The sequence below is a fragment of the Chrysochloris asiatica genome, unplaced genomic scaffold, assembly GCF_000296735.1.
Source record: "Chrysochloris asiatica unplaced genomic scaffold, ChrAsi1.0 scaffold00007, whole genome shotgun sequence".
Classification (NCBI taxonomy): Eukaryota; Metazoa; Chordata; class Mammalia; order Afrosoricida; family Chrysochloridae; genus Chrysochloris; species Chrysochloris asiatica.
The window spans coordinates 585,093-612,679 of NW_006408525.1; the positions used below are offsets into that span (position 1 = coordinate 585,093).

The 27,587-nt window shown below is 35.5% G+C and overlaps 1 protein-coding gene across 4 annotated transcripts in view; it reads left to right on the forward strand.

Annotated features, from left to right (window-relative positions):
* Window positions 1-26,758, forward strand: part of RHOT1 (ras homolog family member T1) — a 69,759-nt gene extending 43,001 nt beyond the window's left edge. The window contains exons 11-21 of one of the 4 annotated variants that reach the window (XM_006832299.1): window positions 1,268-1,388; window positions 2,892-2,976; window positions 3,305-3,450; window positions 4,419-4,519; window positions 6,361-6,491; window positions 7,103-7,186; window positions 9,701-9,820; window positions 10,994-11,196; window positions 12,262-12,357; window positions 14,003-14,125; window positions 25,652-26,755. In XM_006832299.1, coding sequence (XP_006832362.1) covers window positions 1,268-1,388; window positions 2,892-2,976; window positions 3,305-3,450; window positions 4,419-4,519; window positions 6,361-6,491; window positions 7,103-7,186; window positions 9,701-9,820; window positions 10,994-11,196; window positions 12,262-12,357; window positions 14,003-14,125; window positions 25,652-25,769 — 1,328 coding nt within the window. In that variant the 3' untranslated portion in view covers window positions 25,770-26,755. Of the gene's footprint in view, window positions 1-1,267; window positions 1,389-2,891; window positions 2,977-3,304; window positions 3,451-4,418; window positions 4,520-6,360; window positions 6,492-7,102; window positions 7,187-9,700; window positions 9,821-10,993; window positions 11,197-12,261; window positions 12,358-14,002; window positions 14,126-25,651 lie in introns of all 4 variants that reach the window. The other 3 variants (XM_006832301.1, XM_006832300.1, XM_006832302.1) reach the window with 3 other exon arrangements.
* The last annotated feature ends 829 nt before the right edge of the window (window positions 26,759-27,587 follow it).

The following is a 27,587-nucleotide window of genomic DNA, read 5'->3' on the forward strand; positions in this document are numbered from 1 at the left end:
ATTAGAATAAAGATCTACAGAGCCATTTATTTTTTCTATCATAATTTTATGAATTTCAGTGTACAAGGGTAAGTTAAAAAGTATTGCTATAGGGGTTCCAGTTCATGCATACACAGGTTCACTCCCCTCAAAATGTGTTTAAACATGTCTTTGTGATCTGTGGATGGCTGCAGGCAAGTTCTCTCAGTAATACACTTGTCTTAGTCGTAGTGGTGGTGGGTGGTGGGTGTGTGCCCTGGAGTTGGTTCCAACTCATAGTGGCCCTGTATAGGGGCTTCCAAGGATATAAATTTTTGTAAGAGTAGAAAGCCTCATCTGGTAGATTCGAACTGCTGACTTTGTGATTAGCAGCCCAGCTCGTAATCCACTATGCTACCAGGGCTTAGTCTTGTTAGAGTGCTTTTGAAAAACAAGTCCAAGCAAAACTATGACTTCCAAGGGGATCTGTTGAACCAGTTAAATTCAGAGCAAAGAGGTCAGCTCAGAAGGTTATGGCAACTGATGTTTAGAATTCCAAAGGTCTGATCTTGATAGATTTTCTCAGAGAACACAGGACTGGCATGTGGGCTTATTTTGAAGACATTTTAAGAAAATTGAAAACTGCATTGGTAAGAAAAAAGCCAGAAAAATTGCAACGAAGCATTTTCTTCCTGCTTATTCTACAAGGATAACAAAGACTGTCCTATGAGAATTCCATTGGGAAACCTTACCCTATTCACCCTGCAGCTCTAGTCTTACCCAGAAAGACTTCTTTTTATTCCCAAACTCAAAGAACAAGTTAAAGGTACAGTACGATTTCACTCCCTTGAAGATGCCCAAACTGCCATTTTGACGTGCTGTAGATTGAAGAACACAAAATCCTTCAGAGAAGGGTTAGAGAGATGGAAACACCACCTTCAGAAGTGTATAGACTTAGTAGAAGGAAATGTTGAGTACCAATAGCTTCCACATTTTGATTTTTTATTTAACAAAGGTTTCTGTGTTTTTATAGCAATACTTTTTGTGTTACCCTTGTATTCCTTGGGATGTATTTTTGGCCTTTTGCTAAACTGATTATATATGTGAAACAGTGCTTCTGAAATCAACTCTGTTTCAACAAGACTCTTGTGGAAACTTTGTTTTGTCTCGATTGTCGGTATGCAACACTAGTATACATCGATGGTATTTACCAAAGTAGCTCTTGCTGATATGGGTTGCATACTTTTCTCCCAGGTGACTCTGTGCTTTTCTTCACATCAACTGTATTTACTAATTTACTGTATTTCAGGTTTTCTTTTTTTACACACACTTTTTATTCAGAGAGGGAGACATGAAACTACTTGGACTGTGCTTCGACGATTTGGTTATGATGATGACCTGGATTTGACACCTGAATATTTATTCCCCATGTATGTACCTTTGATTTTCTGATTGATTTCATTTGCTATATGTTTTTTTAAAGTTTGATTTAGCACTTGAGTAGGTAGGCTTCAAGCTACTCAGAAACATTTTAGATTACTAGCTGGGCTTCTCCACCTTGGGATTATTCACATTTTGGATTGACTACTTCTTTGTTGTGGAGGCTGCCCTGAGCAGTGCAGGATGATAAGTGCATCCCAAGATGCAAGTAGCACCTCCTTCCCAGGTTTCATAACCAAAAATGTCTCCACAAATTGTCAAATGACCCTTTGGGCAAAATCATCCCTGGTTACGAGCCACTGATTTATTGAAAAAACCAGTTGCCTTTGAGTTGATTCAAAGCCATGGTTTCTAATATGACTCTTCTCCCAAAGGGTTGTTGTTGTTAAGTGCCGTCAAGTCAATTCTGACCCATAGTGACCCTGTATAGGGTTTCCAAGGAGCAGCTTAAATTTTATTTTACTGAGGAAGGACCAAAAAAAAAGAAATGCTAGACAAACTTGTTTTGATGTCAGGTGATCAGAAATAAGTTGGTTAAGCTCTCCATTCTAGAAGTAAATGCCAAATTATTTAAAGTCACCAAACATATGTTGTTTCCTACTAGAAGCTTTTGTCCATGCTGCTTTCGTCCTTTCCCTCCTCCTTTCCCAACCTAGTTACTGCCTCTCCTCCCTCAATTCATGTGTCAGTGTCTATCAGAGATGTTAGCACCTTACCATCCCCAAGCCAAAAATGTCTCTTTCACATGGGCTCTCTTAGTATCTTTACTCAGACCTAACAGTTGCATCGTTCTGTTTATGGTCAGTTGTGTGGTTTCTGTTTTGGTTTTGTGTCCTTAGTACCTAACTCAATGCGTTTGATAAATGTATGAACTGAATTTAGGGTGGGTCAGGAAGGTCAAATTAGACAGAAGTAACATGTCTTCACATAATTTTCAATTCATCACCAGTGCTGGCACTAATATGTTGTTGTTGTTAAGTACTGTAGAGTCGGTTCTGACTCATAGTGACCCTGCACAGGGTTCCCGAGGCTGTAAATCTTTACAAGAGCAGAACACCTCATCTTTCTCCTGCGGAACAGCTGGTAGTTTTGAACTGCCGACCTTAAGGTTAGCAGCCCGATTCGTAACGACTACACTACCAGAGCTCCTTATAAAAGCCATAATTATGACTTAGAACTTGTGTAAGGGAAAAATAAATACATTGCGGTTTAATCAGCATTATTTGAGATGAGTATTTATTTCAACATGCCCTCCTGATATTTAAGACAACTTTGTGTGTCACCTCATGCATTGGCAATGACCATCATAATGACCTAATGAGGACTGCCATAACCATGCCAGAGACTTTCCCTGGGTGTTTAGATGGCTCTGGTGAAGATATTTTTGTAGCATGTTGTCACCCTGCAAAAAGATTTCTTGCAGTGTTAACATTCATTTCTTAAATTAAATTTTAGTATTTGATTATTTTATTCTTAAATTCTTTCATCAACAGGCTAAAAATACCTCCTGATTGCACTACTGAATTAAATCATCATGCGTATTTGTTTCTCCAGAGCACCTTTGACAAGCATGACTTGGTAAGTTTGAGCTGCCATTTTCCATTCTGACTGGCAAAACATTTTTGTGAGTGATGTAACTCGGTTTCCTTAGCTATGGGATGCTCATGTTACATCACCGAAAAATTGCTCACTTTTAAGTTAAATTGCAAAATTATTTTCTGCTATTTGTTTCTGGTTTCTTTTCTCAAGATGTAAAAGCCTTATCTCTAATAAGACTCTTTGATAGGTTTTGCACATATTTTCTTGTTAAAATGTAAAATGTGTTTTCATTTACTAATTTGTTTCTAGAAGCATAGCTTTACTAGAGGATATTTTAACATTATGTATACTTCTTGTGTATCTTCAGGATAGAGACTGTGCTTTGTCACCTGATGAGCTTAAAGATTTATTTAAAGTTTTCCCTTACATACCTTGGGGGCCAGATGTGAATAACACAGTTTGTACGAATGAAAGAGGCTGGATTACCTACCAGGGATTCCTTTCTCAGTGGACGTGAGTAGAGAGACCACCTCTTTCCCTTAGAGTTACAGTCAGTTGAAAATTGCAATGCTTTACATTCATAATTGCGAGCTTATCATATTTTACGAAATGCTTCAGTCCTAACTGCCTGTGTGCAGGACTTGTAGTGCTGCTAATACCTCTAAGATTAACTGCAGATATAATCAGGAATGGATGTTTGATTTTGGATGGTGTACATGAAACAGTGATAAATCTTACATAGAAACCAAAGTAGACTTTAGTACTTTTGTGTTTGTTTAAGGAATAGGAAATGTCACTGCTATTGCACAGTTGTTAGACTTTCAAAATAGGGAGAGAAGCATATTTTACTTTACCCTGAAGAGTTGCCTTAAAGGTTTAGTTTGTTTTACTCTCAGTAAGACATAGGATTTGTTTGCAGTCTATACTTATAGCTTAGTTGGTACTGTGCCCTAGGATGCTAAAGATCTTGCATCATAGCATTATTACTTTAACCTTGGTAAGACTAATTTTTTAACACTAAAATCTCCCCTCCCCCCCTGCCCAAATACATTAGATAGGCTTACTAATCTTATACCTTTTGTTATTTGTTACCTTTAGCAAACTTTTTTTAGATTCTTGAATTAATCATTAAGTCTTCAACTAGCCAGTATTTGCAAGACACTGTTCATCACTTGGGAAGTAGATAATATAAAATATCCTTTCTCTAAATTTTGCAAAAGTATACCAAACACTCGTCTAGGTGACCTTGCTCCTTTGGGGTAGGTAGAGAAGATATAGAAGTCCCCTTCTCCATTTTGCATTCTCTTCTCAATCTTATCTGGCTTAAGAATGGTGGCAGTTCAGGAAAAGCCATGGCTGGAGACACATGGAAAATCAAAGCAGTCCGACAATAACTGTCTAATGGAAAATCATTTGTGCTGTTGAAATTTTTTTCCCTGTTCATTTTGGAACGTTCACATTTTAAAATCTCTTTTTCCTAGACTCACAACCTTTTTAGATGTACAGCGGTGCCTAGAGTATTTGGGCTATCTAGGCTATTCAATATTGACTGAGCAAGAGTCTCAAGCTTCGGCCATTACTGGTAAGTATTAGAGTACTCTTCAGTTTCTGATTAGAAATCTTTTTTAAGATTATAGATTCAAAGAATGAAAATAAACTCATCTTCGTTAGTCTTCCATGTCTACCTTCTGTTTTCCTCTTGATTTGGTCATTTCTTTTGAGTTGAGATACTTGGTTTTATTTATCAAAAAAGAGAGAGTAGAGGCTTTGCTTCTGTCTACTCCCTGGAGTGCTCTAGTAATGAAGATGAAAGAGCATTTTGGACATTAGAAGTATTTATGAGTCCATCTGACATTTTACTTTTCTTTAAACATTAAAACAATTCATGTTGAATAGATAAACAAAAATGTGGTGTGTCCATGCAATGGAATATTATTCAGCCAGAAAGAGACGTGAAAGTCCTGAGAGCTACTACAACATGAATGAACATTGAAGATACTCAACTAAGTGAAGTAAGGCACTAAAGGACAAATACTATAGGATTTGACTTATATGAAATAGCTAGAATAGGCAGGTATGTGGAGACTAAAATGTATTAGTGGTTACCAGAAGTAGGAAGGAAGGGACAAGAGGGAAGCATTGCTTTGGAGCATTGAGTGTTTATTAATGGTGATAGAAATTTTGGTATGGTGATAGTTGCATGGCATGATTAATGCAATCAGTGTCACTGAATGATAAACCTAAAATATGTTGAATTAACAAATGTATGTGTATTTACCATAAATAAAAAATTCATGTTAACAAATGATCCTGTCTTACAGCAATTGGCAGTCTCTCAGCTCTATAACTATTTGCAATTAATAAAATTTCATAGATTTTATAATGCAAACTTAGGCATTCTTGCTACAACAGTGCACTTCGCTTAAATAAAACCCCTAGGTATGGAAGTAGCAAAGTAGGGGACTGGTCATTTCAAGAGTTTCATATATTCCATTTGGTGGGAAAGCTGCCATATCTTACAAGATACCAAACAAAAAGGAGATAGTCTTTCTTAAACTGACAGTACCCTTTAAAATACTTAACCAATTAAACTAGATAGTGTTTAATTCAACACCTAAGAGTAAAAAGCTAATTGCTACCCAGCCCTGATGTTCTTTTAATCAGCAACATATAGAAGACATCTTTCTGTATCAATAAGTATACTTTTTTACTTTTTAATAATGTATCATCATGTTCTATACTTTAATCAGTGTTTCCACAATTATTGTATATTTTTATCATTTTCAGTTTTTTGTCTCATTACATAGTGCCTCTGGTGAGCTTTGTTGTAGTTAAATCTTTGGGTCCAGCTTAAAGGAGGTCTATTTACTTCAGGTAGAGAGAGACTCTCCATTGTCCTGATGAGACACCATTGTTTTCTTCGGACCCACTCATTGACAGATTTACATTCAAAAGACCAGTTACCTCTAGAATGCACATCCCTTTCCCATTTATAGATCCAGCTCCAAGTGAGTGCAAATTGTATACAGCATTTTTTTTAGTATGCAATTTTTATGATGTTTGTCATAGGAAAAATAGATGGGATAAAATGTTGGCCGTATTCATTGTCATTTTCATTCATTGTTAGGCTATCATTTTCCTTATGAAAATGTAAGACTTATTTTGTAATGAAGTAAATATCATTTGGTTGCTAGAAGTTCACTTTCCAGCCCACTTTCAGAAATGTATCTTTTTCACTAAGTGAAGCCCTTCTGTATTATATTAAGAACTTTATTTTATATACAACTTGACTATTGTACAATATGCTCATAGATTACATGCTTCATAGAAGTGATAAATAACAATACTCTTTTGCAGAAAGTAAAATGAGTGCATTTAACTGGAACATACTTAGCAGGTTTCCCCCCCCCCCCCCCTTTTTAGTAACAAGAGATAAAAAGATAGACCTTCAGAAAAAACAGACTCAAAGAAATGTATTCCGATGTAATGTAATTGGGATGAAAAGCTGTGGTAAAAGTGGAGTTCTTCAGGCTCTTCTTGGAAGAAACTTAATGGTAAGAGGTCTCAGATAACAATACATTTTTATAATTTTGTGCTTTTGTAATTTTTTTCTTTGCTATTAACCTTTTTAGATGATTATTAGAATCAGTGACTTACATAACTATATTTTTGTTTCTTTTGTTTCATTGGTGTTAGCTATCATTAGTCGTTTTTTTCTTAACCACTTTTTAGATAAGGATTAAACAAATACACTTGTAAAGACTCCTAACACAGTGCTTGACAGGAAGTAAATGCGTAGTAAATACTGTGAGCTGAATACCGATACCTAGTTCTGGCTCCTCCTCTGATTTCCCCATGAGACTCCTAGCAGACAAATTAGAATATTATGAAGAACTGTCAGCAGCTGACTGGATTACACTTTCAGTAATGTTTTTTGGTTTTTTTTCTTTTCAGCTTTTGCTTTCATTTTAGGCAGAACAAATTCATTTTATGTCTTAATGCCCTGAGAATTAAGAAATATAAATTCAATATTGGCAAATAGTACATTGTGTAGGAGAAAATGCCCCTTTAATTTATAACATACACACACAAGGTATGTGTGTTAATGAAAACTTGTCACTAAATTTCTTACTGTAAATATTGAGATTTTCTATTCTATTTTCAGAGGCAGAAGAAAATTCGAGATGATCATAAATCGTATTATGCAATTAATACTGTCTATGTGTATGGTCAAGAGAAATACTTGTTGGTAAGAGATTTCTGACATACAAAGATGGCTAATTGTTAGGAACATTTTTAAATGATTGGAACCATTATTGGGTTGAGCTTTATGACTACATGTAGAATTTTTGTGTAATTTCTCACATGGTTTATTTATTAGAATTCTAATACCATTCATTTAGGTGGTGATTGTTGTTGTTAAGTGTCAAGTAGGTTCCAACTCTTAGCGACCCTGTATAAGGTTTCCGAGGAGTGACTGGTGAGTTCGAACTGCCAACCTTGCAGTTCAAACTAATCTTGTGGTCCAGTTCTTATCCTACCTACAGCACTATACCAGATTATATGACTTTATATGTGAGTGCTTCGAAGAGATCATGAAAAAATTCCATCATTTAAAAAAAATTCCATTGCTCAGCTATATTAGTAAAAGTAGGCAGTTTGTGCACTTAACTATATATAAGTTATAGCTCAGTAAGAAAGTAAAAACTCCAAAAACTTCCTCTTTATTGTTTCCTTCATCTCTATTTAAAAAATACATTTCTTTTACTACTGACTAGATATTAATATGAAAGGCTTAGTGCAAGTGCTTAGTAATTTATCTGTAATCTGAATAGAGTTTTATCTGTTTGACAGGGGATAGGTGGGATATATAGGTAGCTCATGTGATTGCCTGAAAGACAGGTATGGCTGAAAAGGTATAAATTCAAACCAGATTTGGATTTGAACTCTTCTCCTCCATTGAATAGCTATATAACCTCGGACAAGTGCTTTGCTCTACATATAAGTCAACTAATATGAGAAACTTCTAGTAAATAATAGGTACTAAAAAAAAGTCCATTCTTTTTCCATATCTTTTAGAAAAAGACTAAATCTTTAATTGATTTAATCTGTAAATTATGATCACATTGAGTTTCATTCTTTATAATGAATGTTCCTTGTTAGTTTCCTATTAAACCTTGTTTGTCTCCCACTGCCACCGGATCAATTCTGACAAGCAGTGACCCTGTAGGATAGAGTAGAACTGCTCCCAAGCTTTTTGGAGACTAGAAATCTTTACAGGAGCAGACAACCTCATGTTTCTGCTGAGGAGCGATTGGTGGCTCTGAACTACCAACCTTGAGGCTAGCAACTGAGTACTTAACCCACTGTGCTACCATGGCTCCTTACATATTTTTTCTGCTTTCTTATTTTCAGCCTATTCCTTCCAAACTGTTATCTTTCTTATCTCTGAATATATATGCTGTAATAGGATACATTGAGTCATCTCTCACCCTACATTTTTCCCTTTATTCTTCTCATGAAAGATGTACTATCTTAGACAATTCAGTACTGAATTTTACTCTTGTTGGATCATTATATTATAGATAGAGTATATCTTTTTTTAAAATTGTGAATTGAGTGGTTTACAGGGTAGATTATCAGTTTTACATTCAACAAATCATTGCAATAATTACAATCACCTCCATGCACCATAGCCAGCAGTATTTACCTGTTAACCTATTTTTTTTATGTACCCATACCACATTGGAAATATATATTTGTTTAAATGTCCAAAGAGCACATTTTGCAATTCAGCCTCCTGTCCACAGGCCACTGCCTCCCTCAGTCCATGGGCCTGTAATCCTCTGCTGCTCTATCTCTCTGTACCATTGTCTCTGCCACCATCTGTTGTCACCTCTTTTCTGATCAGGATCCCTTGCTCCTCTCATGCTCTTCTCTTTTGAGGGTTCTCTGTTCCTGAAATAACAGATTAATTACTCCTCCCTTTAGTTACACCTCTTCTATATTTACAGTTGTTATTAGTCCTGAAAACAGTTACTCACAATTGAATCATAAAATACTATCCTCATCATCACCAGACCCATCTGGACAAGAGGAAAACTATTCAGTAGGGATTCTATCTTACTCACCGTGCTCTGACACTAAGCACCCTCATGAAAGCTTGTAAGCCAGACACTTTGTGCCTTTATAGCCCCCCAGTTTTGATAGCCAAAGTCTAATAGATGGAGTGTATCTTAAAGTGGTTCTGTAATAAACATTGAAAAGAAGAGGTAGAGAAGTAGAATAAAATGACCTTCAGTGTCAAGAGCCATTTGTTTTGTGTATTTTATTTGTGGGAGAAAAGATGATACAGAAGAAAGGAAATAAACTTGTGAATCATATCTGAGTTCAAGTTTGGTCCAGTGAATTGTCAGATGTGTTATCTGTGGCGGTTGGCATAGTCTCACTGAGTCTTTTTCCTTTCCTGACGATTATGCATAATGCATATGTAGCACCTGCCTAACACACCTGGGTCACTCACTAAATGTTAGCTTCTTTAGACCCTAAAGCACTAATTTTGAACCATAAAATAAGAAGCTACTTGTTTATGTATACTTACTACTTTAATAATAATAATAAAAATGTCTGCAAAAGTATATTTAACTGCTGTCCTTTTATCAGGAGGTCAGGTTAAACAAGTGGTAAAACATCATGACTTTACACATCACTGCTGTGATACTGTTGATTCTCATTATCTGTTTTGTTTTGTTTGTTTTGCAAGTTGCATGATATCTCAGAATCGGAATTTCTGACTGAGGCCGAGATCGTTTGTGATGTTGTGTGCCTGGTTTATGACATCAGTAATCCCAAATCCTTTGAATACTGTGCCAGGATTTTTAAGGTTTGTTTCTCTTTATGGTCTTGGATTAAATTTAATTTTATATGGAGTTTGTTGTTGTTAAGTGCCATTGAGCTGATTCCGACTCCTAGTGACGAGTGGCTGGTGGATTTGAACCGGCAACCTTGTGGTGACTAGTGCTAAGTGTTGTCAAATTGGTTCTGACTCATAGTGACCCTGTATAGGGTTTCCGAGGAGCAGCTGATAGGTTTGAACTGCTGACCTTGTGGTTCACAGTCCAGTGCTGACCCTACAGGCCACACCAGGACTCCATAGAGTTTAGTGGCATTATAAGGTGATGTGTTCTCACCAGGGAAAGGCAACAGAGTCATTTTAGAGTTTTAAAAAATTACGTATGTCTGTACCCTACCCTAAAGGTTCTGATTTGGTGTTGAAGTGCCAGAATTCCAGATAGCTATTTAAAAAAAAAAAAGACTCCATGTGATTCTGTGTGCATTTCTGGGTAAGACGCTCTTGCCCATTATGAATGGATCAGGGTTATATATTGCCAGTTAAACCAAGAATGACAGCCAGAGCAAGGGGATAAACCAATCTCTCTGAAATTATTGATAAGATTCAAAAGTCATAAAAGGCTATATATATAAACATTTATTCTAGCATGTTTTAATAGCAAAATATTAGAAATTATTTAGCAATAGAAGAATGGTTTACTACATTAAGTTAAAATAATCCAGTTGAATATTCAGCAGTCATTTCAAATGATAGGTTTTAATTATGAAGAACATGGAAGATACACTAGTACATTTTTATATGGTTATGTTCAGCATGACTGCAACTGTGTAAAACATATAAATGATGTGTTAAGACTAGAGACTTGAGGTAATAAGAAAAAAGCAGTCTTCTTTGTGATAGAGGAATTTAGGTGGATTTCTTTTCTTTACAGTTTTTTAAATTATATCTTTTTAATAAAAAATATATGTGTTTTCAAATTGTAGTGAATCTGGAGAGTTAATATAGATCTGTTCTGTTGTCATTAGGAAAACAGTGCTGCTCATAGTTATTGTATGAAGAGCATCCTGGGCCACTGCTTGTTTGTGTGTCTTGGTTTACTTTCTCTCTTTGAAACTATTGTTGCTTTGCCCATCCAGAAAGGAGTTTTGATAGTCATCAGATTTTTATTATAGTTATTTATTTATTTGTTTCTTTTTAATGCAGCAGCACTTTATGGACAGCAGAATACCCTGCTTAATTGTAGCTGCAAAGTCAGACCTGCATGAAGTTAAACAAGAATATAGTATTTCACCTACAGATTTCTGCAGGAAACACAAAATGCCTCCACCACAAGCCTTCACTTGCAATACTGCTGATGCACCCAGTAAGGATATCTTTGTTAAATTGACAACAATGGCCATGTACCCGTAAGTACTTGCTATGCCTTCATTTTCATGTTGCATGATTCATAATAACATTGCATGCCATTCTTAGCCATGAGGGTGGAATCTTTGTCACATAGAAGTTGTTCAGCAACAGAAAGAGACTTTGTGATGAGAAGGTACAAATTTGAGTAAATCTGTGTTGGTTGTCATATAAAATGATATAAACAGTGCTTCTGAGAATATTTGTATATTGTTGAGCAGACTGTAATTATTTTTATTGCTTAGTTACAATAAAAACAAAGTCCTTATCCCAGCCCCTCAAAGAGGACAAAAAGTCTTCCTGTACTTAAATGGGGTTGGCATCATGTTGTTTTATGCTTTTAAAGCATTTCCATATGAACAAAAAAATCATCGATATAGTTTTCTATTGATTAATTGACCTTGGATAGATGAAGGATTCTTAAATCTTTTGTGAATTGATGTTTAAATTATGTTTATATTTGAATTCAGAATATATTTTTAAAATAACGTAAAGACGGATTATAATTGGGATTTCTACTTTGCCAGTGTTACATTAAGTCTTATGAGCCACAAGTTTCATGTACATTTATTATATATCTATACATGCATATGCACAAGTACATAACTGTGGTCATCTTGGTAGTTTACTAACTACCTTAAAACTGCATGGTTCTTAATGACATTCTCTTAAAGTCGTGTGTTGTGTAAATTCTGTTTTGTAACAAGATAATTTCTCAGGCAGTGCGTTTCTCAGGACTACAGCTTATTCAATTATTATGTTAGTCTCTAAATTATTTTGCATCCTAAGAAAATTACGGTATAAATAGAGTAATAGTCAAACATTGCTACAAACCAAGACTGAGGGTTTTTTCCAGAAAGGTATTAATTTTCCAGGTTTTTTAAAATCAAAGAGTTAACTTTACGCTATTCCATTAGCTGATATTTTTTTTTAAATGTAGCAAACCCTTGAAGTTCTAGTTGTATAATAGTTGGAAAACAAGGCATTCCTATTAATACTATATAACAAACACAACCTTATTTATGCTTTTACTGTTGCTTTAAAACTCTCGTGTATGTTATCTGCAGAGAGAATCATTACAGAGACAGACTCTCCCGAGACTTGGGCAACACTGATAGAATAGAGAATTTGAGAAAAATCTGGGTCTTTCTAAAAACTGCTTTGTAAGTTACTTTTTCTTTATGGCTTCTGTGGGATTTTGTTGACATTTTATAGGATTACCAAATCTCCTTTCTTAACATAATTAATGTTTACATAATTATCCAGAAACGCACTGCTTGGTCACTCTCGCTGCCTAACTGTATATTATGGTGTGTTTTTTATTATGTAAATGTGCTATTTTAATCTTGTAAATAGCTGCAACTGTGTTCATATGTATATATGCAGCCTTAAAATATTTTACTGTAATTTTTGTTTGTGTGTGTGTATGTGTGTATATGATAAATGTACATACATGAACACTTGTTTATATGGTTGATCCCGAATTACTTCTCATGAAGCATCTCCCTGTTGCTAAGCATACTTTGTATTCCTCCTTTTGGTGGGTGGAGCCTTGTGTATGTTGAAGAGTCTGATTCAATTGATAAAACAACAGATAAATTCCAGTATGACAGCTGACAGTGCCTTAATGGTAGTGATATGCTCATCATTTCAATCAAGCTTTAAAAAACGATGTCTTGAGCCTGTCAAAATTTGTTTTTTGTTTTTTGTTTTTTTAATTAATTGTCTTTCTTCATGTTGGGAACTAGGCATTGTTAAGATGCTGCTATTTCCACAGCCATGCCACTGTGTGCTGTGATCTCATCAGATCTCACAAACTAAAACAAGTCAGATTGGGTCAGTCCTTTGACTGAGAAGTCTCTAAAAATGTTCAGCTGTTAGAGGAAGTGATGGCATTGATTCATCTGGTGGCACTTTTTGGAGTGTGTTCTGTGCCAGGACCTCATCGTGGGTGGTGTGATGGCCTTGTATATTTGAGTGGCTCTGACCACTGTACAGTCATTCAAGACCCTTACTTTGGTTGTTAGGGCCCCATATGCCTGCACCAAGAAATGTAACTCCACTCAACCAGAAAGGAGTCAGAAAGCCTCCCTAAATTCCTTCTAATTTTAATTGGATCCATTGGTGGTTTTCACATCGTTACTCAGAGTTTCATACTATCATACTTAGCTGCTGTGTTTTGATAGCAGATGAAATTAACCCTGTATTTCATTCAAGTGGAAATTTATGAAGCACTTTGCTTTCCTTTGGGAGCCAGGTTGCTTGATGAATTAAAGACGATGTTGTTCATATCTCCTCAGGGTTGAATATACTCGTCTTTTGACTCTTGTGTATTTGTCATTCTTCTCCTTCCTGGTTTCCAGGCATGTGTGTATACCAAGGGAGGAGGAGGAGAAGAGGAAGATGAGGGAGTGGCTATTTAAATCTTAGCAAAGTGTGTCTTTTGGTTGGGTGCTATGGCTTAGTCTTTTTTTAATATATATAAATGATTTAGATGAGGGTGCCATCTATTGCTGTGCATACTTATTCCACCAAAACTCTTACAATAAGAATTCCCTCTTTCTCCTCCCCAAAAAAGCTTTAGTTGATTTTCTCTAGATTTTGTTATAAGAGGGAGTAGGGAGCAATTCATTTTGATAAATGTGGAATTATGCACAGCTATAGCATGCCCCACACTATCCGTTTCCTTTTTACAAAAAGTGTTGCTTATGCCTAAATCTTTTTCTTTTTTTTTAAGTTGGCACACCCTAACTTGTGCCATATTTGGAAGTAAGAACTCAACTCCTGTCCTTCTGTGTGTTTTCGCAGCCATGCCCGGTTACGCTGTATGTGCACCTGCAACAGGTGTACATTTTGCATCTGTCAGAACTTCCTCAACTCAGACTTGCTGCAATCTGTAAAGAACAAAATCTTCACTGCAGTTCTTAACAGGTTCTTAACTTTATTTACTGGGTACCAGGCATTCTGTTAAAATACAAAAGAAAAAGGTGGCTAACTATTTGTTACACAGATGCTCACTACAAAGACGCCAAGCTGACTGATGCCCAACTTAGTTCCACTAAAATTCTCACTGTGATGACAATGTTTAGTTTTAGAATCATCCTTAGTAAGTAATGCATTTAGATTAATAGGTATGGCTACGAGGCTTGAATTAAGATTTTGGATTTTTTTTTTTTTTTCATTAACGAAGTTAAAGTATGTTTCACATTAGAAGGTAACACATGTAGGGAGATTAGCATTTTTACTTATGAGTTGTAGAAATAAATTTGGTTATTTGTGCAAGAAAAAGATAACCTGATCCTAAGTAAAACATCCTGTTATATTTTACCCAGTTTGTGTTCAAATAATGAATCTTACTAAAACCTTACTAATGTTGTATGTTCACTAATAATTTGTTACTAGTATTTTGAGTTTAGAGGGAAAAAAAAACTGTTCTTGAAACCATTTATAATCAAAATCTGATTTTACTCTTTAAGTACCTAAAATGTTTATTTGAGAAAGCATGGTTTCTGGAAATTAAAATAATAGCATTTTAAGGATTCAAAGGAATATGGAAAAGAAAAGATCTGTAGAAACAACTACAGTTTTTGAAGTCTTTACAATTGATCCCAAAACATGAAGTATACCTATAAATTAATGAACTTTTTAAAAAGAAAGAAAGAACGAAAAAGATAAAAGAAAATAGTATGTGTATATTCCCTCAAAGTAACGAACTTGGAAGGTTATATTATTCTTCTGGTTAAGTTACCCTTGTAAGACCAGTCTTACATTTTTGAGCATTCAAGAACCTATGTAATATTAATTTGCATTTGACATGAGATTTTTATGTGTCTAAGAATGAATTAGGTTTTCGAAATTAGATGTCCTTAGAAACTAGACTTGATTAAGATAGATAGACGATCAACCTAAATAATAGATTTGCATAAGGAATAGGTTATTTTGGTTCACCATTGGACACTGACTCGTTGACTAGATAGGCACCAGCTGTACCAAGTGAATAGGAGCACATCAACATTATACAGATGTCCTTATGAAATAACGACACTGTATCTTACGTTCGTCAAAAACTGACTTTGAGGTATTCTGAAAGGCTTTCAGATGTGCTTTGAACAGAGCAGTCCTGTAGACTAAGAATACAGCCGTCTCAGGTGACTGCTTTGAAGGGATCAATCACCACACACTTTTGGTGATAGCATTCTGCTGTTCTTTGTATGGAATCCTATAAAGTAATAACCCCAGGCCTTCTCTGATGATGACTCACTGAGCAAATGCAAGGCTAGTTCAAACCAAACAATGTCCTGGAGCTCAGGTGTTAGGAATCTTAGAGTTGGAACAGATTCTGTAATTCAAATGGCCTAACCTTCCAGTAAAGAGCTCAGGTAGTGTAGTGGTTATGAGTTGAGCTGCTAACCGCAAAGTCAACAGTTCGAAACTATCAGCTGTTCTGCAGGAGAAATATGAGGATTCTGCTCCTGTGAAGATTTACAGCCTCAGAATCCCTGTTCTGAGTCGGAACCAACTCTATAGTACACCTTCCGGTAGAATGCCGCCTGCAGCCTTCTTGAGAGAGTGCTATTTATCTGCTGACAACTTTCCTCATTAGAGAGGGTTTTTATATTTGGTCTTTGCTTTTTTTTTTTTTTTTTTAACTAAAATTATATTTTCCCTACAACTTTCTCTCCTTTAGTTTTAGTTCTACCCTTTAGAACAACATCCGACCATTCTGCTCCCTGTTCAGCATAGCAATCCTTCAGACATTTGAAGATGATCATCAAGTCTCCCCTAATTTCTCTTCTCCAGGTAGAACATCTCCATTTCTTTCAGCCCTTTTTTACATTAAATGGCTTAGTGACATCATCACTCCTGGTTGTCATCTGAATGCCCTTTAGGTTTTCAGAGTATCTCTTAAAAGGTACCACTGGAAATGGGCCAATGCTCGAGAATTGGTCTGACTGGTCCAGACCACAGTGGGCATCATGTCCACAGTTAGGACAGCATCAGTCTGCTGCACGGATCCATGTCCCCCTGCTGACATATAAATTTCTTGGTCAATTGAAACGGATTTTTTTTTTTTTTTCACATATTAAGCCAAAATGTCCCTTTTTCTCTAAATGTGTTTCACATTTTTAGTTGACTCCTTGAATCTAAATGCAGGATTACATATGAATCCCAAATAAATGTCATATTCTTCCTTTGGACCCATTTGTTGTAGTTCAGTCATTTCAAACTTCATTTCTGTCATTTGTCCCACTATGTAGCACTCTTAGCATTGTGGTATTTACAAATGTGGTAAACATACCTTCTTTATCATCCAAGTTGCTGGTTAGAAATAGTATTGAATACTCAAACTGAAGCTCAAGGAAGAGAGAGTGTGAGCGTGTGCTGAAAAGAGCAAGCCGTGTAGTACTCTTCTAGAGAACTCTTCCTGATAACACAGGCTCAATATTCTTGCGGAATTTTTCACTTAATTAAAAATGCATTATTATCTAGCCTGCATTTTATCTTACTGTCAGGGACTTCATGAAGGACTTTTCTATCACATCCTCTGATCTACCAATATAGTATTTTTGTCTAAAGAGGAAGTGATGTATTTTTGGTCTCTCAGCAACAACAAATTCTTGGTGAAAGGAGCCTTGGTAGTATAGTGGATTACTAGCCGGGCTAGAAACCGGAAGGTGAGTCATTCAAATCTACCAGTCACTCCCAGGAGGAAGATGAAGCTTTCTGCTTCCATAAAGGTTTACAGCCTTCAGAAACCCTGTACAGGCTCACTTTGAGTCAGAACCCACTTGGTGGCATACCTCCACCACCACTGCTCTTGTGAATCCACCTTGGATCCTAGTAACTGCTGCTCACAAACCACTTATTTTATTATTTATGGTAGATGCTCTCCATTGCCCATACTTGCAGATTGACTCATTGTGTCTTTGGTGACAACAGTTCTATTCCTTGTCTGTTTAGTCAGCTTCCAAATGAAATAGGTTGTATGTGCATCAGATGGATTCGTTTGCTCTGTGTAGTGATCCTTGAAGATAAGTCAGTGCATTTGTTGTGTGCATCCTAAGAGTAACTTAATGAGGATGTCAGCACATGTCACTGATATCTAATAATCAAGAATAGAAAGAAAGAAATAGATGAAGCTGAAAACCAGTGGATCTTTTAAAGAACTCCTTGCTGACCTCTGTAAATACTTAGATCTTTTCTCTGATAGAAGTACAGTGGAATTTTAGTTGTGTATTGAAACTTTTTCTCAGTTTATAAAAGTATATAGATAAAGTAAGTGGTGGCAGGGGCCAAAAAGTCAAAGCCTATGGTCTTGCATAGATAGCGTAAATGAATAAGCAAAAGAAATAGGAATAATAAGGAAATAAGGCCAGTTGTTGTAGAGGATTCTATCAGAATTTTTATGTGAAACTTCCTGATAATTAAATAATGGAAATTTAAAATATTTTAAATACTAATCAAAACAAATAAAGCATGTTAACAGGCCACCAGTTTGTACCTAACTCTTCAGGTATGGGCTAGAGCTGTGATCATACCACCCAACAAAGGACTTGCTGGGAATGAAAATGAGTCACTGCCTCCTCAACATTTTACTCACTTCCCATGAAAAATTCAGAGTGAGAAAGGAACTGGCTTTCCCTGTTATTTTTTGGGAGCTGGTGCTATCAGATAAGCACTGCACTGCTAACCGCTAGGTTGGTGGTTCAAGCCTACCAGCTGCTCTGTGTAAGAAAGATGAGGCTGCTCCTGTAAAGGTTTAGTCTCAGAAATTGACTGGATGGCAGTGGGTGGTGTTGGTTTTTCACTTCTCTGGACTTAGTTCCAGTGCTGGACCTATCAATGTTGTATAAGCAGAAAAGGATTAACTAATTGAGTGAAAGTTCTTTAAGAATTTTGTACTGTATTTCAGTAGGGAGCATTCCCATTCAGCACTAAATCTAAAGTCTTGGTTTTGAGAAATCATCACTGCCATGCCTAGTGTTTGATTTAGAACTATGAAAGGATAGTACTAAACCACTTGTCATTTTTATTAAAGTGAAATGTTTCCCTAAATGTCTGCAAAGACCAAATATTGACGTATAATCTACTGGTCACAAATAAGCGCATCATTTTAGTGAGCTTGTAAAATGTATGGTCACAAAAATAGAAATTACTTCCAGAGATGATCATTTTTGAGGCCATATTTTACCTTTTTTGCATAACAACCCCTACCTTAATTTATTCATTCAGAAATACTATGTATGCTTCAGATAGGAACTGGCTGGAAGCTGGGCAGAATGTGAAGATGGAGACAATACAGTACCTGCTTTTTAAGTCCCTTTCTAAATACTATGCTGTTGCTGTTGTTAAGTGTCCATGAGTCGATTCTGACTCACAGCGACCCTGTGTAGAGTTTTAGAGGAGCATCTGGTGGGTTTAAACCACCAGTCTTGCAGTTAGCAGTCCAGTGCTTATCCTACAGTATCACAACAGGACTCCTTTAAATACTATATCATCTAAAAACATTAAACCTTTGACTATATCTTCAGTGACGTCAGTCCCTCCTGCTAAATCAGAAAAGTGCTGTACAGGGGACTTCAAAAAGTTTGTGGAAAATTGAGTTGAAAGATAATGGAGTTTCTCCACAAACACTTTGAAGCCACCTGATATAACCTGATCATGATAAGGTTTAAGGTTAATTAATTTACTTATAATTACGAACTTTCAAGATTCATTTCTGAAACTGTTCATCTCCCCCCACCACCGCCCCAAGCTATTGTTCCACAGAAAAGATGGTCTCTTCTTTTGAGTTTATTTATGGACATTATGTATTTTAAGTCACAACTAGTAATAAATCCTTTTTTTCTTTCCAGTTTAGTGTGTACTGACTTTAGCATGTGAGAGAAGTGTTAGACTACACAATAGATATCTATCTTTCTTAGAGGTATGTCAGACTACACACTTACATGTATCACATAAAGGAGTGTTAGACCATGCACATGCATATCTCACATGTAACTTTGTTCTCTGGCAGTTAATGATTTCATACTTCAGAGCAGAGGATAGGTTTTTGTGTTTCTTTAGAAAATCTGTAACTTTTAAATGACTAGAATTATTTGACCTTATATATGGAGCATGATGAACATGTAGTCATTTGATTGTAGTCTTTGAGAATTTTTTCATTTCACATAGTATAGCCATGTCACTAGGGAAAAAGAACCTTTTGAATATATTTAAATTAAATACCTTTTTAAATGTACCCTGCCACATTCACAGTTTTTTTTTTCTTTCTTAATCCTAAAGTGATAAAGCGGTTATATAGGCATGAGCTTGATTGTTGGTTTGAACTACCCAGGATTTTTATTTAGTAAATTTGTCATTATTCCAACTTCCGAACACTCCTGCCCTATGCATGAGAAATGTGCTGTGAATTTTTAAAGCTATCTTTTCTTTTAGGTGTTTCCAATGATTTGTTTGTTAATTCCACTTGTTATTTCTAACTTGTATCTAACTTGTATCTAACTTGTATCTAACTTGTATCTAACTTGTTTCTAACTTGTATCTAACTTGTATCTAACTTGTATCTAACTTGTATCTTGATCCCTTTCTAAGCTAGGCTTCTGTGTAAATGCTCCCACATCTCCTAACCTGAACTTTAACTACAAAGTGTTTATTTTACAGTGTATTGTATTTGTGTGTTTTTCTTCAGTGCATATTTTCTTATTGAGATTTCTTCTTCATCTCATTTTATTATTTGCATTAGCCATATGAATTATTTTGTTCATGTTACTTCTTATGTTTGGTAGCATCATTTTACTTTAACAACCAAGTACATAGTTCACACAGAATATTTTGCAAAGACCCAAAAGTTTGAGAGACAGTCATCCTTTCTATTGTATTTTTTACCCTGTTTTTTTTTTTTAATGTGGTTTAAAAATCGAATGTATGTGACATTTATTTTAAACCATTTACTAATGTATTTACCCATATGAATGTTACTGATTTAATAAACCCTCAAATTCCTCCTTTACATAGTTTAAAATCATGTTACTTAATATACAAAGCCCTTTTCTAAAGAACAGATTTTATTGTCTTAGACTAAAATGAATTGCTTTTACATAGGATTGCGTTGTGGTATGTTTCTAGAAATCTAATAGAGATTCTGCTGAGAATCTAAGAGTTCTTAGAGATGTTAGTAAAAAAAATGTATCCAAAAAAGTCCTATGTTGGAGTTGCACTTGAATTTTTCTATATTCCTTTGTAGAAATGCCCTTATAAGATTTTTCTTTGAACTTGGATGCTTAAGCATAAGTTTAAAATTACACAAACATTTACAGTATGGATTCTTTATAAATAAGCGGCTGTTGCTGCTTGCAAGTCTATATAAATCTTTGCCATTTGGTTAGTATATTAAAGGATATGAGTTTGTCTAATCTGATCTTTTAAAGTATTGGTGGTTAACACACAGTTATTGGAGCATTTGCTATGTAGCTATAGTCATCTGTAAATTTGCATTCTTCTAATGCTTAGTGTAGCATTTCTTGACCTTGATGCACACCTGTGTCCATTTCCAAAGGATGTTACTATTTAGGCATGCTCAGTTAACAGTGTGTTTATGATTTTTGTGTTGTAATTCACCTTGTTGGATGCTGTATTTTGATTTCTTAACCAATGTTAAGAAGTATTAAAATATTTCATGTGTTACTAGTTCAATTAGGAGAATTATTATTAAATTTTAATTTTCATTAACAGTAGTGATCTTGTTAATAGAAGTAGTTATAGATAATACTTCAGCCACAAACAATCAGAGGAGTCTTTATTTCTGATTATATTTTTAAAAGAAATGGTGCTGAACTCATTTCATATTGAATAGGAAATGTTTGTTGATTCTGGTAATCATTATATAGAAAAATAACCTTTATACACACACATACTCACATACACACCTGAACTATTTATTTCTGAGAAGTTTTTCTTAAGGAAAATACCCTAAATACAGAAAAAAAAAATTTATGTAGAAGCATATTCATCACTTTATTCATAGTCACCAATAAATGGAGATGTTGTTGTTAAGGGCTGTCGAGTCAATTCCGACCTATAGTGACCCTGTATAGGGTTTCCAAGGAGTAGCTGGTGAGCTTGAACCACCAACCTTGCAGTTCAAATGACTTTGCAGTCTGGCGCATTAACCCACAGCGCCACACCAGGACTCCAATAACTGGAGATAGCCTTCATAAAAGAATGGAATGGAATGCAGCTATTTCACATGAATTTTCCATAATATATAGAAAACTTCTTACTTTAGAATCAGCTTTAAAAGTATATAAAATTTTGTATACTTTTGTATATAGAAAGTTACACACATTGCGTTTTCAGCTATGTAAAAAACACATAGAAAATATCTAAAAGGAAATGCACCAAATTTAAAGGGGTTGCCTTTCAGTAAAAGGACTCTGGGTGGTATTTTTTTTTTTGTTCCTACTCTTCTGTATTTTTCATATTTCCTATAATGAGCATATATTACCTTTATAATCCTCAAAAAGAAAGTAAACTTTGACTAAGAGAGAAAGTATACAATAAGTTTATTCTAAGATCATGTTTTTATGAAGTTATTTTGAAAGATTTATGCTTTTGAATTATGGAGGAATTATTTTTACTTGAACGTAGAAATAAACTAGAAAGTCATTTTAAGAAACTGTTACTCAGTTTCTGCTTGAGATCTGAAATGACAGACATAAATTAGTTTTTGATACTTAGGGAATATATTGAAGATCACATTCTCTATTCAGTCATTGCCTGTTAGCTGTTGTTGTTAAGTGCCGTTGAGTTGGTTCCAACTCGTAGCAACCCTGTAGAGGGTTTCTAAGAAGTGACTGGTGAGTTTGAACTGCCAACCTTGTGATCAGCAGTCCAGTGCTTATCCTATAGTTAGTTCCTTACTAGCTAGTCAGTGACAAATGTGCTATTAAAATCATTAATGCTTCTTGTTTAGAACTAGAGCCTGGTTTATTGTTGTTGATATTAGTTACCATTGAGTCAGTTCCAACTCATAGTGATCTTGTTTTCAAGGGTTTCGAGGAGTAGCTGGTAGGTTTGAACCACTGACCTTGTGGTTAGCAGTCCAGTGCTTATCCTATAGCACCACACCAGGACTCCAGAGCCTGGTTAGTGTGGCTTTTAAATGCACATGAATAAAGCCATATATAGTTATCTGAGTCATTTTTCCATTTCTAAACCAACTCGACAGCATTTAATAACAAAAAGTATTTAAAACATTGATGGACATAGCAAACTGTCCCTCATCCGATTATTCAGTAATGCTTGTTAGTAATCTCATACATGAGCCCTGGATATCCACAGACAAATGTAAAAACCTTCCCTAAAAGCCGAGACTGTAAATTCCAAAAAGGCAAGTCCCCCCCCCCCCTTCCAAAAAAGAAAGCTAAAGAGGATAGAGAGAAACACTGTAAACTGATGTTATATGGAGGGGATAATAATCAATGTAATGAAACAAGCTATGTGAAGCTGATGATGTGCCCTGTAAACTTTCACTCAATCCAAAATAAAAACATTTAAATAAATAAATAAATAAAATAACAAGGGAAAAAAAAAAACATTGATGGAGCCACTAAAATATATTTTATTAGTTGTTAAGTGCGGTTGAGTCAATTCCGAACCATAGCAACCCTGCACGGGGTTTCCAAGGAGCAGCAGGTGAGCTTGAACCGCCGACCTTGCAGTTCAAACAGCTTTGCAGTCTAATGCATTATCTCACAGCGCCACACCAGGACTCCTTTATGAGTTATTAGGTGCCTTAAATATTAAACTATATCTTGAGCATTTATTTATAATGTTTCCCATATGTAAATATGTACCTCTGTTTTACCTTATTGAAGACTTCGTTATAGCATGGGGGAAATAGTAATTACAATCTTGAAATGTAAATGAAAACTAAGCAGTAAAGTCAGTCATAATATCTTATTTCATGAATAGTAATATTTTCTTAATGATCCTTAGTGGCGCTGTAGGATAAACACTGGACTGCTAACCACAGAGTCGACAGTTCAAACCTCCAGCCACTTACTTTGCAGGAGAAAGATGAGGCTTTCTTCTGTAAAAGATTGGCAGCCTCTATGAGTTAGAATCAAGGTGGTGAGGCTTTTTTTTGTTTGTTTGTTTTTTACTTTCTTAAAACACACAAAAAAGAAGCTGTGTGAAATATACTTGTATTTGAAGAAATTATTTTATGATTTTATATGGTTATGGCTATCTTAAATCCTAATCCCACTCTCCCTTAAATTAAAAAATAATTGTAAAAATTAAAATGAAATCCCTCTATTAGTAAAGATGTATGTTAGTCACAGAGAGGCCAAAGCTGCAGCAAAAGCTGTCCTATGCGTGTAGCGTGTGTTCTGTACATCTTTGTTGATCTGGAGCCGTAAACTTGGAAGTTTGCATAGTTTGAGGCAGCCTGTGAGCTTGAAATGTTGGACTCAGTTTTTCACTTACTCAGACTGTATGTTTGCAGTTAGTTATAGATAATCCAAAATTTATAAGTTTCATGACTAAGTACTTCCTAGGCTCATTTTAAATGAATGCTTATGGTCACCACCACATACTGTCAGATCCTGCTTTATAATGTTACTTTTGGACAGATCAGAGTGGCCTTAAGTATATGGAGAGAATGTATGTGACGGTTTTAGGTTTCCTTATCCAGTGTGTGGATGTTTTAAAAGAGAGCATAAAGATAGTTTTTTTTGGTCTTTGTTTTCAAGTTTGGCAATTCTGCAATAGAATTCATTTATTTTAATTATAGAAAGCATGAGATGTATCACATAGAGTGGCAACTCAGTTTATTTGTGGGATGTTTAATTGAGAGATGTTATTTTGAGTCTCCCTTTGTGAGCTCTGCTGTGAACTGCAAACTGTGTGCATGTGTATAAAAGGTTAAGAGCCCGGGTAGCTGAGTGGGGTGCCATGCTGTTAGCAGACGACGAAGGCAGTATTACTCACCAGGTGCACGCCGTCAGCTCGGTAGAAGATTCCATCTTCATGGAGTCCTCTCATGGCCCACTTTTTCTTGAAGCCAGGTAACATTTTCCACAACCATTGCGTTAACCTTGTTGGAGTTTTTCCAGGTGGAAAAACTGACACCTAAGTATTCTCTTCCCTAACTTCGTTTTCTTTTTTAAATAAAACACTGCCTGTTGGAAAAACTAACTTGCGAAGTGGAATGAACCCATGTTATTACTTTGCTTTGTGAAAAAACTACGTTAAGGAAAGATTAAAGTGTTGTATGTTGCTTTGCCATGGTTATAAGCATGAAACAGTCTGGCTTTTATTGTAGACTTGTTTTCAGATGATTGCATTTTGTGATACTAATCTAAGTGTTTACGCTGTGATTATTAACTGAGGCAAAGTAGTTTTATACAGTTTCTTTTCTTGGCTCTTAACCCTTTTGCATATGTTAGTGTATTGGTCTTTTAATGATGTCTGACATTTTCTTCAAATCTGTTTCACTTGGTTGTAAAATAAATAAACTAGACAGTCTCTCTGAGCTCTTAATTCTGTAAGCTTTACATATTGCTTCAATTGTATTTACTTAACTAAAACTTCAGTGACACTTAAAGTCTTCCAACCTGTGCTTTAAAAAAGCTTTATCCTCTTCATGGTAAGCTGTCATACTTGAGACTTTTGAGGGTGCTTAGCAGTGTTATTAACTGAGCATGCTCACAAACTCAGTTTGTGGTAAAGGCTGTCCCGTTCTTGTCTTTTTTATGTCATCTACCTTCCATACCATCACGTTGCATTGTGTCCTTTAGTTGTTTTCATTGCCACTGCCTGTCTGACTAACACCGGGGTGTGGTTTATTTTTGTTCTTGTCTTTAAATTAATATAAATTATTTACATCTTCCCCTCACACTTTGGAATTTTTCTGGGGTAAGGATTTTTTTAATGGGGTTCAGTGTTTCCAAAGTTTCCAAAGACTTTAATTATTGCTCTTAGAAAAGTATTATCACTTGTCACTTAACTGCTTACAAGACAGCTTTGCAGTTTCTGGGGATAGGAGGTTGCCGGCTATTCAAGTTCCATGAAAAGGACTCTCAGTATTGTCCAAACTCAGTTGTACTGTGATGATATTAAAAAATGGTAGGCTGATTTCTGTGACTTCTGCATTTCCAATGTGAAGAAAACGTAGAAAAATCTAGAAGGTCCCTCCAAAATAGTAACTAATTACAGACATTTGTCTTTATTTGTGTCTATATTTTATCTTTTTCATAAACCATGATTAAGCAATAGAAATAGCTAGGTCTGGTCTATATGATTATATAGATAAATGCTCTGGATAAGCTCACCTGTATGCAATTAGCCTGACAAGTGCGCTAATACTTCCCTAAAAGTGACAGTCACATGACTGGTATAGGTTTTCACACTAATCATGTTTTAAACATTAATTATATTTTCTGACTGCAGGCACGTGACACAAGCCGACCTCAAGAGCTCCACGTTTTGGCTTCGAGCAAGTTTTGGTGCTACTGTTTTTGCAGTTTTGGGCTTTGCTATGTACAAAGCATTATTGAAACAGCGATGATTAAAAAAAAAAAAAAAAATTCTGGCCCTACCAAAAAACAAATACTTTTATGTACATTCTGAATGCTTTGAATTCTGCTAGAAATATTGAGATATTTATACATGCAGTTACTTTATTAATATTTGTAATTCATGCATAAGAGTATTTTAATGATAGTTGTAACTGCAGTAATTGGCTAGCATATGGAAAGAAAACAGCTTAACAATCAAAGTGAAATGGCTATATTTTACAGGCCACAAGGGAATATTTTGTAAATAATGTACATATTCAGGCAAGATATGGTCTCCCAAATGGTGTTCTAGAAATGGAGTTTCTAGACAGTTCTACATGGTATTGTTAGTACTCACTTGGCTTACTCCCCTAGGTGTTAAGTCAGCCCAGAGATTGTATTTACTCATGGATCACGTATTTATTTCCCATTTACTCAAAATGATCCTTGTATAAGAACATGAGGCACAATTTGCCATTTCTCTCCGTTTTTAAAAACAAGCAAGTCAGTGTCAGCTTACCAACACAACTTTCTTTCAGTTCAGGAAAAAAGGCCTTGAAACCATCATCAATCTAGAAAATTGTGTCTGAGGCTCTCTTCTAAGGAAGGATAAGCCAAAGGCAATTTGAAGAGGCATTATTTACATGATTATGTTGCTTTGTTTGTTGGTATGTTGAATTTTATAGCCCTTTCAATCAAATGGGACAAACAATTTGTATATGTCAATATTTTTAGTTTAAATAAACAGTCACCATTACTACTGTGGAATTTCCTCCCAATGTGTAAATCACTCACTCTGTAATGGCTGTGTCTGCTATAGTATATTGCAGTAACTGCATGTGTCATGAAGTGTTCTCTAGCTGGTTAGGATAAACTAGAGTCAGCACTTTTTTTTTTAAATGATAAAATAAATCTAATAAATATAAACTCTCATGATAAACCTATTTTTTTCATCCTCAACCTTTTCAAGTATTTAAATAAATAACTGCTGTGTACTGTGATCTTGAGTTTTTTGTCTTACCAAGTATAAATATTTCGATTTAGATGTGAGATCCTCTGTTTTCTCTTATCTTGAAAATCATGGTTTTAAATTTTAAAAAAGCCAATGCTCATTAGAAAAGAAGACTTGTAAAGACTTGAGAAGATGGCTTGTATCTAAGAAGAATTCTATCTTAAAAGTTGCAGGAAATCTGCTCTTTAAAAAGGGGCCAGTTGTCGTCCCTACACACACAGAACATATGCTGTCTACTGTGGTTTACATGTTTTTCTGCAACAGGGTCATTTCCTCAGAGGATTGGATTTTCTGAGCAACTAGTAATGAATATGTTGTTGTTGTTAAGTGCCAATGAGTCAGTTCCAACTCAAAGGAATACTAGTTAATGTGGGAAAATATGAGGATAAATGCAATAATAGGCTTCATCTGACATTTATAATGTGCTCAGGAGATGCAGATTGTGAGCGGATGAAGAGGAAATGAGGAACACGGCAACTTGAGCACTGTGAGGACATCGTTCACTTTACACTGACTACGATATCTTTTAAATGGGCGATACTGAAGCTGCTTGCCGCAGTGTTGTAATGAATAAATAGTAAGGCAGTCATGTGAAGAGACGTCATTTTGAAGATTTGTAGTCCTATGGCATAATGTAATAAGGGAGCTTTGCTTAGCATGTCAGGGTTTGCTGCTGCTTTGCATTCACACGGCATTCTCTTTTACATTTGACAAAAAAATGAGCCAATTTCCCAAATCATCAGTGCTTATAAGCACTCAGTAGGAATGGCGTCTAATGTTTGCAGTTTGGGAATGCATAACCATTCTAAGGTGACCT